This window comes from Sparus aurata, chromosome 21 (genome assembly GCF_900880675.1).
Source record: "Sparus aurata chromosome 21, fSpaAur1.1, whole genome shotgun sequence".
Lineage (NCBI taxonomy): Eukaryota > Metazoa > Chordata > Actinopteri > Spariformes > Sparidae > Sparus > Sparus aurata.
The window spans coordinates 34,715,860-34,732,588 of NC_044207.1; the positions used below are offsets into that span (position 1 = coordinate 34,715,860).

General features: G+C 41.6%; 2 protein-coding genes across 3 annotated transcripts in view; one reads left to right on the top strand and one right to left on the bottom strand.

Moving 5' to 3' along the window:
* The window catches only part of LOC115573202 (GTPase IMAP family member 9-like), a 111,960-nt gene that overhangs the window by 37,071 nt on the left and 58,160 nt on the right, over window positions 1-16,729 (top strand). The window lies entirely within an intron of this gene.
* Window positions 666-5,510, bottom strand: LOC115573210 (uncharacterized). 2 transcript variants are annotated; one of them, XM_030403901.1, is made up of 5 exons: window positions 4,879-5,509; window positions 2,772-3,080; window positions 1,935-2,009; window positions 1,404-1,481; window positions 666-1,233 (listed from the first exon to the last, which is right to left on the bottom strand). In XM_030403901.1, exons 1-5 carry the CDS (start codon window positions 5,009-5,011, stop codon window positions 1,124-1,126), a joined length of 705 nt encoding a protein of 234 aa, XP_030259761.1. In that variant the 5' UTR covers window positions 5,012-5,509; the 3' UTR covers window positions 666-1,123. The 2 variants fall into 2 exon arrangements, with proteins under 2 accessions (XP_030259761.1, XP_030259762.1); XM_030403902.1 differs by lacking the exon at window positions 1,404-1,481 and having other exon boundaries at window positions 4,879-5,510.

The window sequence follows — 16,729 nt, forward strand, 5'->3', positions numbered from 1 at the left end:
GCTTCACTCACACAGCTCCAAATGTGACATGTTACTGTGGCATGAAGCCTGTTTTTAAGTTTCACGGCTGTTTTTCTCTTACTTACAAACTCAAAAACACTCATGTGAAGGTGTGTAACTGCTGTCAAAACACACTGAATGATTCTGGTGTAAAAGCTGTAAGAGTTAAAAAACATTTTATTGGCTGATAAGAAATAAACACAGCCATCATTCAAACTGAAGGCGACTGATGAAGCTGCTGTGTGATCATTTTATAGCAGTTGTAGCTTGAAAGCAGCTCGCTCTGCTGTTTGTTCATGTGTGTAAACAACAGTGTCATCAGCGTAGAGTTTGACATCCACACTTACACAATTATAAAAGGGGCTCAGCACTGAACCTGGTGGCACAGCCACACCTACTGACTTGTATATAATAGCTATATGTTTCTGTTTGCTTCTCGTTCTTTAGCTTTGTTGTCCTTGTTTAGCTGTATGCTAATATTCACATCTTCCTCTACATTTGTTCTTGCTGCTGTGTGAAAGTATATTGAGAGCTAATTACAACCAGAGTCAAATGACTTGTAGGCGTCAACATTCATGGTCCATGAAGTTGATTCTGTTTCTGATGATTTGCTCTGAAGACAAACTGAAATCCATAAAAACAAGACTGTTTCTAAAACACACACTGTGATTTTTCACTTTATTGAGAATGTTACACTGAAAGAATTTAACAAAGCTGCCACACTCTGCATGATGTATTAAAAAGAAAGACAAGAAGAGAAAAATACTAAAACAATCAAATATCTAGCAGACAGCTAATGATTCAGCTTCATGTTCTATTATTATACAAGTCACAATTCAAAGTGGAAATAAACTAGAGGATGAAAATAACACTATAGCACAGAATTTATACTCAGTCACTGCAGATATATATGTGTATATATGTATTTATATATGTAGGATGACTGAATCTAACCTGTGCATCAAAAGATACATTTTACAACCAACCACAAAACATGAACATTGACATTTGTGACTGCTGATCAAAGTGATCAATGAGACGAACTGATGAGATTTGATGGTGAGAAAAGGCGAGCAGAAAACAGTCAGTCAGCATGTGAGCAGTTGGTGGACGGTCCCTTGTTTCAGAGGATCCTCAGCAGAGAGAGTCCACAGCAGTACACCAGACTCTTCACTATCAGCACTGTGTAGAGCACACAGAGCAGCTTCACCCTGCACTGAGACTGGAAGGACACTGACACACACACACACACACACACACACACACACACACACAGAGTAAATTTCACCTTTCACGGCACACACAGTCATTAGATTCATTCTACATATAGGAATATTTATAGTGGAGCGTTTCTTCAGAATGGTGCTCTGGTCAGTGATTGTCTTTCTACGTGAAGAACTCACCTGTTTGACGCCACGTTACGGTGGAGGTGGGCAATTTGCTGGATGTGGTTCTGTTGCTGTTTGTTGTCTGACCTGCAGCTGTATTCAAACATACAGTACATCCAGACTGTTACACCACTGCATGAAGTCTGTTGTGTCGTTGTACTTCATATAAAGTAGGCACTGTACAAATAAACTTCATTTAATATGACTAAGACCTGTTTTTATTAGTAACAAGGTTTAACTGTGATATTCAGTAATAATAATACAAATGATAATAATAATAATAATAATGATAATGATAACAATAATAATAATAATGATAATAATAATAATAACACCATAGCAGTAGATCAGAGACATGATGATTTCCACCACAGTATTGTATCTGTTTTTAATGCCGTGCCGTCTGAGGCCTGAACATCACGGCCCTCTAATATTGGTTTTCTTCATTTTCCCTTACGTACAGAGATTTATTTACATTCTGTGAATCTTTTATTGGTTTTATGTAATGGAGACAAAGCCCACAGTAAGATATTTAACAGAACTCACCTGCTTCAGGCTGCGTTACGATGGAGGTAGGTGGTGCGCTGGATGTGATGCTGCTGCTTGTTGTTTGAACTGCAGCTGTATTCAAACATACAGTACATCCAGACTGTTACACCACTGCATGAAGTCTGTTGTGTCATTCTACTTCATATAAAGTAGGTACTGTACAAATAAGCTTCATTTAATATGACTAAGACCTGTTTTTATTAGTAACAAGGTTTAACTGTGACATTCAGTGATACTAAAAAACAACAACAGTAAAAATAATAAACACACAGCAGTGTATCAGAGACATTATTTATAATTGTCTGATGCTTCAGGTGTAGATGCAGATTAGAAGGTTCTTCTGCAGCAGCTTCTGCAACACTTTCCTGAGGTTATCTGGACAGTTATAGAGTCGATTAGCCTGATTATTACTGTACAACAGAAACATGTAGCTGCAGCAGACAGAGAAGGACAAACAACTGCTGCAGCCTGCACACTACTACTTACAGCAGCAGGTCAACATGACACATTATTACCTACTTGTGATTATGCATTAGGAAAGTAAAAGAGGTTGTACTTCAATTAAATAGTAACACATGCCCGGCAATATGTCTAATTATCAGTTAGTGAATTTTAGCACAATGTCAAACAGTCTAGGTATGAGGAGGAACACTGAACAGCAGCAACAGCCTGTCACTCTCTCTCTGACCTGAGATCCACATCAGTAACCCGTCCCCCACTTTCAGTGTGCAGCACAGTCAGTGCTCACGTGACACGGCAACCCAAGTGCAGGTCAGAGTCTTGGCCAGGTCAGAAGATTCTTTCTTTCTGTCTTCATCGCATAACACACATTACCTTGTTCTGTTTGGGCCTCCACTGTGCCCCCCTCGTGCTGGACGGAGCAGCGGTATTTATACGTGTCTAGAGCGTCCCGATCAAGCGGCAAGATGGTGGCGGTACATCCCGACTCACTGAGCTCCAGCTGCTCTCCCTCAGCAGGGAGCCGCTTCTCCTGATCCTCCTTTCGTCTTATCCAGGAGAAGCGGACCAGAGGAGGAAACATGGCTGAGGCCACACACAGCAGGGAGCTCCTCCCCTCCAGGTGGGCTCTGGATGCTGCTGGGTACACGCTCACCACGGGCTTCACTATCTGCTCATCTGAAGCTTCACAGCAGCAACAAGCAGCACAGACACACATTGACACAGTCAACAGCAGCTTCCAGCACTGCACTGCATTCAGTGTGATCCTGGAAACTACATGGACTCTGATCACTAAACTACTCATCAATACAGCACAAAGTTCAACACATAGACTGGATTCACCTGCACATCAAACACACTCATCATGTCATGTCATCATATGTTATATGGGGACAAACAACATTATGTGTTCAGCACTTCTTTCTTTCAATGTGCACATTCATCATTATTATGACTCTTACTAATAATAATATAACATTATATTTTCATACAATGGAAAATCTTCATCTGTATCATGATAAAAGACAGATTATAATAAAGGACATATTTACCCTCAAGTTTAATACGCGCTGACATTTTAATGTTTACATTATCCACCACATATTATAAATATTTAAACTAAATGCATCTTGAATTTCATGCTCTTCATGAATATTTACACTTAATACACAATTACAAATACATGTCTTCATGTTAGTAATGTGAAAAAATATGTAATTTTATATAGAAGTAGGTAAAACCTTGTTGGTTTAATGATATAAAAGATAAAATCATGAAAAAGGTATTTGGCAAAATTCAAAACCTTTTTGAATGTTATTTTAATATATATTGTATGATAAAATGTATATTTACCGTCACATAAAATACTTTTAGAAGTTATTACAACATGTCTAACATATTACAGATTTACCAGCGTGTACTTTACTTCAGCTGCTAAAGAAAAACAAATCAGTTGATCAATAATATCATAATTATTTTCTTAGTATTTTTACATTTATAGACAATTACAGTGAAATGATTGGATATGTTAGATATGAATAATAACTGCTTTGTAATATAATATGAAGAAAGGTGAGAATTTATTGATCCTTTACAGGAACTTCACATGTGGTCAAATTAAATGTGATAATATAATATAATATAATATAATATAATATAACATAAGATAATATGATATCATATAATATGTCAGTTAAAAACAGTATGTCGTACACAATATTTACCGTCACATGCTGCTAATTAATTTACCATTTTAAATTAGGTTTGGAATTATTATTTTTGTTTAAATTATATGTGAAATTACTGATGAATATATTTATAATCATATATAAAATTGTTTAAAAGTCAAACATAAAAAATACGCATTTTCATGTGCCATTGTAAATCGTACTATATATTTTTATTCTTGAATATAATGTGTTTTATGTTTAAGTGTTACTTGTATGTTTTTCATTTATTGTAATATCATATTCAGTGTCTGTTTGTCTTCATATATAAATATATTTCACACTAAAAGACATAAATACCATCATATAAAATACATTTCATCATTTAATAATTGATTATTAATGATCCTATACAACATATTTAAAGATATGTTTTACAAATACATTTACTGACATATATTAAATGATGTTTAATATCATATATGATGTTGTTTTATAAAAACAAGAGATGGTGCTGAATTACTGAGAGGATCAAATACTGTATATTTGTAACATTGTCAATATCAAACTTTTTCTCTATGAATCAGTTTGATCTCCTGCAGAAATAAAGAAGAACTTCAGCTGTGCAGTGAGATTTAAACATCTTTTCAGGAGTTATGAATCTTTTTATGGAACAATAGCTGCACGGCTGCAAGAATTCTCTACTAATTATGAACAAACTAACATGTAAAGCCTGAAGCAGCAGAAACTCATTAAAAACACATTTTACACTTGTTCAATAAAACAACTGAAGGAAAATGAAGCTTTATTCTTACCTGTTACAATCAGTTTAGTTCCAGAGCCAACGATCCAGTATCCTCCCACAGTGAGAAAGAGTAATACAAAAACCTGTGTGCTGTTGAACGTGTCGGCTGAGGTGAACGAGTCCAAATGATGAAGCAGGATCATGTTTCAGCTCCATGATGTGTTTCTCTAATGTTCGTATCAACATGACTGTCTCTTCTTTTATTGTCTTTTTAGACACACTAGCAGTGTTGCTCTGTGGATGCTAATGTCTGTCGCTCCACTACTTTAGTCCACATGGATTGGACCTGGACCAAAGGATGGATGGATGGACTGACATGACATTTTCTACACACATTCTTGGTCCCCAGAGGATGAACTTCATTCATTGACTTTGTTGATTCTGACTTGTTATCTAGCTCCACCAGCAGGTCCACCAGTTCCTGGTCCTCAGTCGGCGGCCCAGTCGACACCTGTTCCTGCTTCCTTGTCTGCAGGTCAGCAGACTGGCTCCAGAGCCGGACCGGCGGTCTTTCCTGATCCCCGTCCAGACCTCCAGCTGCCGGCCTCCTGCTCTGCCTTGCAGCAGTCCTCTGTTCCTGTTCTGCAGCAACCTGTCTGAGCTGAGCTGCAGCTGTCTCCAGTTCCTGTGCTGAATCAGTCTCCTGTGGCTGTGGTTCTGTAACCTCTTGTTTTCCTGACTCTGACAGCTCCACCAGCTCCAGCTCATGTTAGAGCTAATAAAGGACAGTGGCACTGGGCCTGATAATGTGCAATTAATACAACTATTTACAATTCAACTGTTGAGGAGATATTAATGCAGTCTTGGGAATGTTCAGTTTAAATTCAGTTGACTAACTTTAAAAGAATAGTAGATGTTCACTGTCATTGTTTCAAAAACAACGAAACATGGATAGCAGTTCTTAGTTTGACAAATATCAAATATAACAACATATAGTATTTCACAAGCCCCTTTCACATAGAGAAGCCGCATTAATGCTGCAGTGGCAGTTCGCTGATTCTCCGCCATTGGTCATCAACACAGAGCCAAGCAGCACCGGTTTAGAGACGAAACACTGAGTAATTCACACAGAAAGCCGGCACTGCGGCTCCTAAAGAGGTGTGACGGTACACGTCATGGAGATGATGTCTATGTGTTTCCAAGGTGTTTCCCCGGTGTCCTTAACAATACAGCTGGGCTTCTTTTGGAGTCGGCCAGTGTAAATGTCTCTGAGAGGGGGTAGTGTCGTCCCAATGACAAGCTCCGCTGTCCTCACCACCCGCTGCAGGTCCTTCCTGTCCTGTGCAGCTGGAGAAACACTGTGCAGCAGCAGGTCAGGAAGATTTCTATCGCTGACTGATAGAAGTTGGTCAGCAGGTATTGAGGGAGGTGAGCGTGCTTTAGCTTCCCGAGGAAGTAAACTTTCTGTTGGGCCTTCACCACCTGATGAGAGACGTGTGTGGTCCAGGTGAGGTCAGCCAAGACGTGAACCCCAAGGAACTTACAGCTCTCTACCCTCTCTACCTCCTCCCCATGTATGTAGAGGGCAGAGAGTTCTGTGTGTTTGGATTTACGGAAATGCATGATCAGTTCCTTGGATTTTGGGGTGTTTAAACCCAGGTTATTGTCTGAGCACCACTCTGTTAGATGCTGAATCTCCTCCCTGTAGGCTGATTCCTTGTTATTTGTTATCAGTCCTACGATGGTCGTGTCATCAGCAAATCTGACGATGGTGTTGGTGGGGTGGATGAGGGAGCAGTCATGGGTGAAGAGGGAGTAGAGGAGGAGGATGAGGACACATCCCTGTGGTGTGCCAGTGTTCAGGATGACAGTGGATGATGTGCGGCCTCCCATCCTGAGGTTTTGTGGTCTGTTGCTAAGAAAGTCCAGTATCCATGTGCACAGTGAACTGTCTAAGCCCAGGTTGCTCAGTTTGAGGGGGATGACCGTGTTGAATGCTGAGCTGAAGTCTACAAACAGTGTTCTTACATACATGTTGGGCTGATCCAGGTGTGTAAGAGCAACAGTGCATAAAGTAGTTAAAATGCGCTCAACCTGCAGTAAAATATCACAAACACATTAATGCAGCTGCAGTATTAATCCAGAAACATCAGATATAAGAGGAGAACACTGACCACCTTACTGCAAAGATTCAAGGTGATACGACTTCCCTCCCTCAGTAGATACTTCCTGATGGTTAAACTTGCTCTGGTGTTTTTGATTGTTTAATTGTGAGTTCATCCTGATAACTATGATGACTGAGCCGTATCTCCCTGAACAACATGATGGATTTCCTCCTCTGAGTTGTGGTAACGTTAGCCATGTTGACTTGACCGTGGTGTCAGAATGATCAGAGAAATGGGCCTCTGACTGTAGAGCAATATTTTAGTGGAAACCTCTGTCAACGTGTTGTTGAAACCATCTCAGCAAGAACATTCAACACATCTTCTATGTAGTGGTCATGTTGTTTCCACAATTAGAGCCAATGAAGCAAATGAAATCTGTTACAAAGTCAGAAGAAAAACATTCCAGGTTGGAAATCATGACGCCACAGAGGCTGAACTGCTGTGACTAAAAGCTTCAGAATGGAAGTTGATCAGAGCGTCTGGACCATTTTCAACCAGACTGAAATCTCCCTAAAGGGACAGACATGGTTTGATGCTGCAGGTGATTTGATGAGGTGTTCAGAAACAGGACACACTGTTGTAAAAGCTTGTAGAGTTTAACCATTTATAAAGAAAATTATAATAATGAAGATGATGCTTCATGATGCTGCTTTCCTCAATGAATTCTCATCACTACTAACATCTATATGTGTCATGACTCCCACTGTTATCCTCCTCGTCGATTTCAACATCCACATTGACAATCCATCCAGTATCTTTGCCAACAACTTCTCGGTATCACACAACATGTCAACCTCCCATCTCATAACAAAGACCACATACTGGACTTTATCTGCTGCACTGACATCACTCCAACCAATTTTGACATCACAGATTTCCTCATTTGTGACCACAAAGCTGTACTTTTTGACATTCACACCCAACTTCACAAAGTCAAATAACAACAGACCATCTCCTTCAGAAATATCACCACAGATCTCTCCATCCTGATCAGCTCCTACCCCAGCCCTCCCACAGCATCCTCCCTGCTGCCCTGGTGAATCGCTATAATAACTGTCTCTCCTCGGCCCTCAAGACTCTGGCTCCTCTGTAGACCCGCTCAGTCTCATTTAGTCACACTGCCCCCTGGTTCACCCCTGACCTACGCCAGCTCAAAGCCACGGACTCACACAACCAAATGTACTCGAACCACCTTCATCACTACAAGAACGTCCTTATTACTGCCAAATCTTCATAATGCTTCAACCTCATCACCACCGCAGGTAACAACAGAGCCCTCCTCGCAACGGTCAGCCACCTAATCCAGACTCCTAAAACCCTCCCATCAGACATATCCACCGTTCTTCAGCTCTAAAATCAATACCATTCACCAACAACTGGCCTCATCCTGCACCTCCTCAAACGATCCAACCTAGATGATCACCACCGGCCAACCTCTCATCAGCTCCCTCTTTGACTTCACCCCAGTATCAGAACACACCATCTCTGAACTCATCCGCAAAGCCAAAACCACGACCTGCTTGATCCTCTTCCCACCTCCCTCGTCAAAGCCTGTCTGCCATCCACTTCTCCCATGATCACCGACATAATTAACTCCTCCCTCACCACTGGCACTGTATCTCCCACTCTCAAACTGGCTGCTATCACACCTTTCCTGAAAAAACCTGGTGCTGACCCAACTGACCTTAACCTTTACTGGCCCATCTCCAAACTCCCCTTGCATGGAAGACATCCGGAGCCAGATGGGCAGGAACTTCCTGAAGCTTAGCGGCAATAAATCTGAGGCCCTGCTCATCGGCTCCAGATCGTCCCTCATTTGCACCTTAAATTAAAAACATCACCCAGCCTGCCTCCTTCCACCTCTGAAACATCTCCAGACTTGGTTTATTATTGTTCAAACAACAATAAACCTGCTGGAATATCTGATGAAAATATAAATAAATAGAATATGAAATAAATCCCTCAGTTCAGTGTGTTTGTGACTGTGGCTGAGATGGAGGTGAAACATGTGAACCTGGGCTGTGGTTTACTGCTCTCTTCCTGTCACAAACACTGTTTGACGTCTGTTCATCTGTTGGTTTTTGTTCAGGCTGCTCGCATCATTTCTCACTGTGGGCTTCATATTTATAACAGGAGCAGTAGTAGGTGGCTGAATGAAGGAGTTTAACGTTCTGGATCTTCAACTTACAGACGTTCTGATTTTTCATGACTGAGAAATCATTTTTCTGAGGATGATCGTACCTGTAACCTATGTTACAACTGGTCTTGTCCTGGTACAGAATTCTTGTGAATGTTTCTGTGTCTTTCTTCTGGTACCAGTATACTTCACTGTAGTCACACTGGTCAGTTCCTCGACAGCTGAAGGAGACTTTATCATCAACTCTCCTGGTCAATGTTAAATCCTCCTGAATCAGCTGTGCTGCCATGGCAACCAGCGCTGTAGAGAAGCAGACAGATAGATGAAGGTCAGTGTGACAGTGTTTGTTCCAGGTGGACTTTGTTGGCTCCTGATTGGCTGGAAACACTCACCTGAACACAGACAGCACAGAGCAGCAGCTGGGAGGAAAAGCATTTTGTGCAGTGGTGTTTCCTCTGGTGAACCTGGGGAGAAGTGGCGCTCTGACGCAGCTGAGGCCAAACCAGGACGAGCTGCCAGATCAGACGAGGGCCACGTGGTTTCTAACAGGTCCTCAGAGCTCCCATCAGCCCCTGCGGCTCACAGATAAGGCCGCCGCTGCTGATCGACGGCTCGGCTGAAGCTGCCGTGTTTTAGAAATAGAAACTGATCATCTGGGCTTTACCCTAGATCAGGAGCTTTCATTTAAAGCCCATATAAACAAGCTGGTCACTAAACTTCGGGCGAAACTTGGGTTCTTTTTCAGAAATAGAACCTGCTTCTCTCTTAGGGTCAGAAAGAAAATAGTTACAGCTACCTTCTTGCCCATTCTTGACTATGGGGACGTGCTTTATTTGAATGTGTCATCCAGATGTCTCAAATCTTTGGATACTGTTTTTCATACGGCACTGAGATTTGTCACAGGGTGTAGTCGCCTCACCCACCATTGTGAATTGTACTTGAAATCGAACTTGCCTTCTCTGAGTGCACGCAGATATGCACATTGGCTGACCTTAATTTATAAGGCTCTCTTAGGCTTGATACCTTCTTATTTGTGTGTCTTATTACAGAAAACAAGCAGTTGTTATGCTTTGCGTTCCTGTTCAACCCTCGTTTTATCTGTTCCCCGGGTAAGGACTGAATTTGGGAAAAGAGCATTCAGCTTTGCTGCCCCTTTGGCATGGAATACTTTACAGACTGAGCTGAAACTCTCTAAACTAATTTCACATGGAGCCTTCTGCTCTATCCTGAGAGACAGGCAGCGGAAACTTATTGAACAGTGCCTGTGTTTAAAATCCTAAATTATTTGTTTGTTGTGCTACTGTTGCATCTCTAAAATTGTATGTTTTATTCTATCTGTTACTCTTTGTAATCTGCGTTGACGTGTACTGCTGTTATGTCTCGTGCTGCTGACCTTTTTGGCCAGGTCACCCTTGTGAAAGAGATCCTGATCTCAATGGGCTTTTATCTGGTTAAATAAAGGTTAAATAAAATAAAAATAAAAACCGACTGATAGAAACTGACTTAGCGCTGCAATCTTACTCTGAATTTATAGAAGCACAGAGACACATGAAAAAAGTCCTGAGACTTTTGTTTGTAATTAAAACGCAGCATTTCATTACATCTGACAAATTGTTACAGAAACCTGGAATTTGTATTTACACAGTTGTGTTGGCAAATCACACAAAACACAAATGTGTTAATATTGTTGCTATAACGCAGGTTACAAATGATCTTCTGGAGCTTTGATGAAGAAGTTTTCTCTGACTCTCTCTGGACCATTGTTCCTCTGAATCCTGCCATTCTGTCAGTCTGACAGGATTCTGAATGCTTTCTGTTCAAACTCGGGTCGGTCAGTTATTCTAGAAGCATGTTTTGTTATATTTATACAAAATCTGTGAACATCGCGACAGCAATCAATAAATCAAACACTCTGACAAATAACAGAAAACAAATCCAGTATCTGTGGCTGCTGTAGGCCTCTAATAAGCCGTCCAATGGTTTTATTTGACCTGTATGAAATGATTGTACAGGCTACCTGTCTGTCTACATACGTACCTGTCTGTCTGCTCACACTCTGACCTTTGCACTCTGCATCACTGTGTATGACCGGAGTCCCTCACAGGGCAGGTGATGTTTTGCTAAAGCTGTTAGCGAGCTAGTGGAACATGTGATGCTGATCACATCTAAACACCAAACACATTTTAGTGGCCCGTGTTTTTTGAGGCCATTGGATTTAAACTCATCCCTGAACTGAATCCCTCGATCGGCCCTCGAGCTGCCAATCTCAAACCCTCCTCCAGAAACCAGGGTGTAATCTTTGACCACAATTTACACTTTGACTCACACATGAACAAACTTGTAAAATCATGCTTTTTCTAACTCCGGAACATCTTAAAAATCAAAGAGATGCTAACAACCAGCCATCTTGAACTTCTAATCCACACCCTGATTTTCTCTCACCTTGACTCCTGTAATGCTCTCTTCACCTGTCTCAACTGTGCAGCCCTGTCTCACCTGCAGCTCGTACAAAACGCTGCAGCCAGACTTCTAACCAAAACCAATCACAGATCCCACATCACACCAATTCTTGCATCCCTTCATTGGCTCCCAGTAAAATACAGGATAGACTTCAAGACACGACTCCTCACATACAAGGCCCTTCATGGTCTTACCCCTCCCTACATTTCTGAACTCTTACACCCTTACTCCACCTCTAGACCACTCAGATCTTCTGACCTAGGCCTCCTATCTATACCCCGCTGCTTCCTCAAATCTAAGGGTGACTGTGCTTCTGCCGTCAGGGCCTCATCCCTCTGGAACAGTCTACCCTCTTCTGTCAGAGCAGCTGAATCACTAAATGTTTTCAAAAAACTTCTCAAATCATCTCTATCATCCTGCATTCCCTACAATAGAACTGTAATTATTCTTTGCACATATCTGTACATATACGTTTATTTTAATTTATCTTTTCTATTGTATTTTCTTACTTTTATGTTTGTTTAATTATATTATCATTTATATTTTATGTTTACTGTACCCTGTTCAGCACTTTGCAAACGTTGTTTTGACAAAATTGCGAGATAAATAAAAACTTACTTACTTAAAATGTGTCCAAGATTTGTCTTTTAAAATGTCCTGAAGTGAAATGATGTGGTGAAATGTGCTGAAAGGTGTTAAACAACAAGTGCTGCTGGAAGTGTTTTCATTCAGAGCACATTAGTGTTGTGAGGGACGGATGGACTTTATTCAGCAGCAGGACGTTGGGCTGTAAATATTTGATGATGTTTGATATCATTTTATTGAAATATTCTGAAGTATGTTTGTTGTTTTACTGATTCATCTGGATTATGTTTGAGTTTGTCATTGAATTATTTTCCTCTTTATTTTCTCATTGTGTTTGTGTTTGTCTCCTTTTTCCTCTCTGTGTGAAACAACAATAAACCTGCTGGAATATCTGATCAAAATATAAATAAATAGAATATGAAATAAATCCCTCAGTTCAGTGTGTTTGTGACTGTGGCTGAGATGGAGGTGAAACATGTGAACCTGGGCTGTGGTTTACTGCTCTCTTCCTGTCACAAACACTGTTTGACGTCTGTTCATCTGTTGGTTTTTGTTCAGGCTGCTCGCATCATTTCTCACTGTGGGGATCACTCTTATAACAGGAGCAGTAGTAGGTGGCTGAATGAAGGAGTTTAACTTTCTGGATCTTCAACTCACAGCCGTTCTGATTATTCACAGCTGAGAAATCGTTTACTTGAGGATGACTGAACCTGTGATCTATGTTACAACTGCTCTTGTCAATACGTAGAATCCTTGTAAATGTTTCTGTGTCTTTCTGGTACCAGCGTATTAAGTTGCTGTCACACTGGTCAGTTCCTCGACAGCTGAAGGAGACATGTTTACCAACTCTCCTGGTCAATGTTAAATCCTCCTGAATCAGCTGTGCTGCCATGGCAACCAGCGCTGTAGAGAAGCAGACAGATAGATGAAGGTCAGTGTGACAGTGTTTGTTCCAGGTGGACTTTGTTGGCTCCTGATTGGCTGGAAACACTCACCTGAACACAGACAGCACAGAGCAGCAGCTGGGAGGAAAAGCATTTTGTGCAGTGGTGTTTCCTCTGGTGAACCTGGGGAGAAGTGGCGCTCTGACGCAGCTGAGGCCAAACCAGGACGAGCTGCCAGATCAGACGAGGGCCACGTGGTTTCTAACAGGTCCTCAGAGCTCCCATCAGCCCCTGCGGCTCACAGATAAGGCCGCCGCTGCCGATCGACGCCTCGGCTGAAGCTGCCGTGTGATAGAAATAGAAACCCACATTCATGTGAGCAGCAACACATTCAGGTTGGTGGTGAATTTAGTAGCACAGACTGTTATCTGTTGTTGAACAGCTGTGATGAAAAGACAAAAGGACAAATCCACAAAACTCCTCCACTGTGATTTGAAGCCTTAAACGTCCCCTTACATTTCTGTCATTTCACTGAATCATTTCATTTCTATGACACATCAAACCTTTTCCACACACAGTGTCACATCTTTATTGTGTCTCCTGTTGTTCAGTCTCTTCATTAAAGCTACAGGATGTTTCACTGAGGGAAAGATTCAAAGCCAAGACTCCATCAAATGGAACATTTCAACATGTCTGCTGCATCATTTTACACACATTTCCCCAAAATCCAGCCTGACACATTTGGTGTTGTTGTAAACTTTGGGATCTCCAGCAGAACGTCAGATAAAGTTCAGAGGGTCAGTTTGTAAAGATGAAGCCAGCGGAGGCTTCAGAAGAGTTGAAATCCAGCTGTGCTCCTCATATGTGAAGCAGTGGTTCTGGTTCTGTTCCCTGGAAGGAGCTCAGGGCTCTGCTCTCTACTTCCTCCATGTAGAGGTCAGCCACAATGGGAGACACTGGTGAAGCCACCACAGCTGTGCTTCTGCCTGTAAAAACCCTCCTGGGATGTGAAACAGGTGGTATTCAGGCAGAGGTCGGGTCCAAAAAGTGGTCCGAATGAAAAGAGACAATGTGTGGTTTGTAAGTGAGCTTTAAAACGACACATAGAAGTGTTTTCTGATGTGATGAAACTATCAGCAGGACCACATCATTTGTCTCTGTCTGTCAAAAGTGTCCAATAAGAAGACAAATCAAAATAGAAACTATAGAAGAGCAATTCAACTCCAACTTACAAGGCAAGCAGTACAAATACACACAGTACCCACCAGCAGAGATGTACTTCAACTAATACTGCAGTACTGTCTCAAGTGAAGTGACACAGTGCTGTGATTAGTTAGACTTCTATAGTTATAGTCAGTATAGTACATGTCAGAGTCATATGACACCATCTACTGTAACAGGCAGCAGCAGAATAATATAGTAATAATATAGTTCATAATATAGTTGCAGTAGAAAAAGTATTTGAAGTATTTTTAAAAGTAGTAGCAACAATAATGCCAGTAATACTCCTCATTTACTGCTGTGTGTTTTTTATCCACTAGATGTCACTGTGGGTTTGTCGCCAGTAAAATAAGAGGGCGGTGCGTCATGGTGTCGTCATGGCGACCGTCATCAGCATCACGTGGATGTCCCTGCACTTCCCGTGACTGACCACAGGGTGGTGGTGTTTCTCTGTGATGTTTAATGTCAGCACCAGCAGCAAACACAGAAATCCAGCATGTGATCAGCTTTAGTTTGAAATGTGTCACACAGCCGTGGTGGAAGAGCTGATTTATCGGTGTGACAGCGATTAAACAATTAAACAAATGACGGTTTAATCTGTGAGGAGATAAAACATGATAAAGAGACTGACGTGAAAAAAATGAATTGAGGTGATTAAAATGATAGTGATCTATGAACGAAGACAGGACCAAAAATTATTTTTGCTGCTCAGCAATGGCAGCAATGACCTGCTTTCACTGGTTTAACTTTCACTAGACTTCATCTGAGAACATTATATTATATCATTATTTCAGCTGCTGTTTGTCTTTAGATTCTGAATTAAATGAAGTATAAGCAAAAAAAGCAAGAAAAATGAAAACTACTGTAGTTTCTGGGCTGTCTTCTTCAAAGGTGTCAGCGTGTAGTATGTTGATAAAAGAATTCTGCGGAGGCAAGGCTGGGTGGAAAGATAGAGCAATCTATATTGAAACAGATCTCAGGCCTGTGTCCTAAACAGAAGCGGCCGCTTTCTGGTATGCTCAGATCTCTGGCAAAAGCAATGCCAAAATGCTTTGCCCTCTGCTCTATCAGAAATCATATCGAGCCTTCGATCTTAGGAGATCTACCAATTGCCACCCCTCTTTCTTTGGTGTGTTGGCTTCTTTTAGAGGCCATTTTCCATACCTGCCTACTTCTCCTAATTAGGCACTTTGATGGATTAAAGGTTCATCTCTCCAATGGGAGAAGAAGGATCTGTCTGCCTCACCCCCCTTTGTAATAACTCTTGTGTCAGTTACTTAACTTCGCTGATGTCAGCTAAAGTAGACAGGATGGTCTCTCTATACTTGGATGACAATGTATAGTTGAGTCAGCTCCGAACCTCTGGTGTGGGCCCCTTCCTGTAGCTTATCTCTGATGCCCACCTCACAGCTGATCAAGGCTCCTGGTCATGGGGACCCTCACGCTGTCGTATTCCCACACTTGTCTACAGGGGAGCATCTGGTCCTGTCCCATCCCGTCTTCCGACCATTCACTATTGTCTTAAAGACCAGGATGTGTAAGAAAAACACTGACACTACAGTACTTCATGATACTTTTATCAGTTTAACAAAAGCTGTTTTGTATCAAAAGAATTTGAACCTTTTGAATCTTTTGTTTAAAATTCAGAGTGAACCAAAGATTTTCAGATTAAACCAAAACTAAAATATTCAGATTGTACACCAGCTTCAAACTGTTTCACAATAAAATTACACCAAAAATAAACCTGAAATCAGATCAGTTCATTTTATTCTTTTTAAAATTAGTCCTTTATTTGGGGTAAATAATAAAATCCTGATGGCTGGATTCCATTTAGCTGCTTCAGTTTCAGGGTCCTGGTTTTGTTCCTGTTGTCATACCATCATGGCCAACCAGGACACTTGAACAGAGCTGAGTCATCGTTAATGTCATTAGTAACACTTGTGCTTCTCCGTCAAGTCAAAATGTCTGCTGTGAAAAAGGCCTTTTGTCAGACAGCGGCCTTATCTGTGAGCCGCAGGGGCTGATGGGAGCTCTGAGGACCTGTTAGAAACCACGTGGCCCTCGTCTGATCTGGCAGCTCATCCTGGTTTGGCCTCAGCTGCGTCAGAGCGCCACTTTTCCCCAGGTTCACAAGAGGAAACACCACTGCACAAAATGCTTTTCCTCCCAGCTGCTGCTCTGTGCTGTCTGTGTTCAGGTGAGTGTTTCCAGCCAATCAGGAGCCAACAAAGTCCACCTGGAACAAACACTGTCACACTGACCTTCATCTATCTATCTGCTTCTCTACAGCGCTGGTTGCAATGGCAGCACAGCTGACTCAGGACCAGTTATCAGTGACTAGGAGAGTTGGTGAAAACATCATCTTGAGCTGCGGAGGAGCTGAACCGTGTGATAAAAAACAGGTCTACTGGTACCAGCAGACAGAAACAGAACCGCTCAGAGTGATTCTGCGTATTGATCTGGCTGATG

Coding starts and splice junctions, on each gene's coding strand:
- LOC115573210 (XM_030403901.1), bottom strand. CDS start 5,011: ATGATCCTGCTTCATCATTTGGACTCGTTCACCTCAGCCGACACGTTC. Junction 3,081..4,878: donor AACTAAACTGATTGTAACAG/GTAAGAATAAAG, acceptor GCTGCTGTGAAG/CTTCAGATGAGCAGATAGTG. Junction 2,010..2,771: donor GGAGGCCCAAACAGAACAAG/GTAATGTGTGTT, acceptor GTTTGAATACAG/CTGCAGTTCAAACAACAAGC.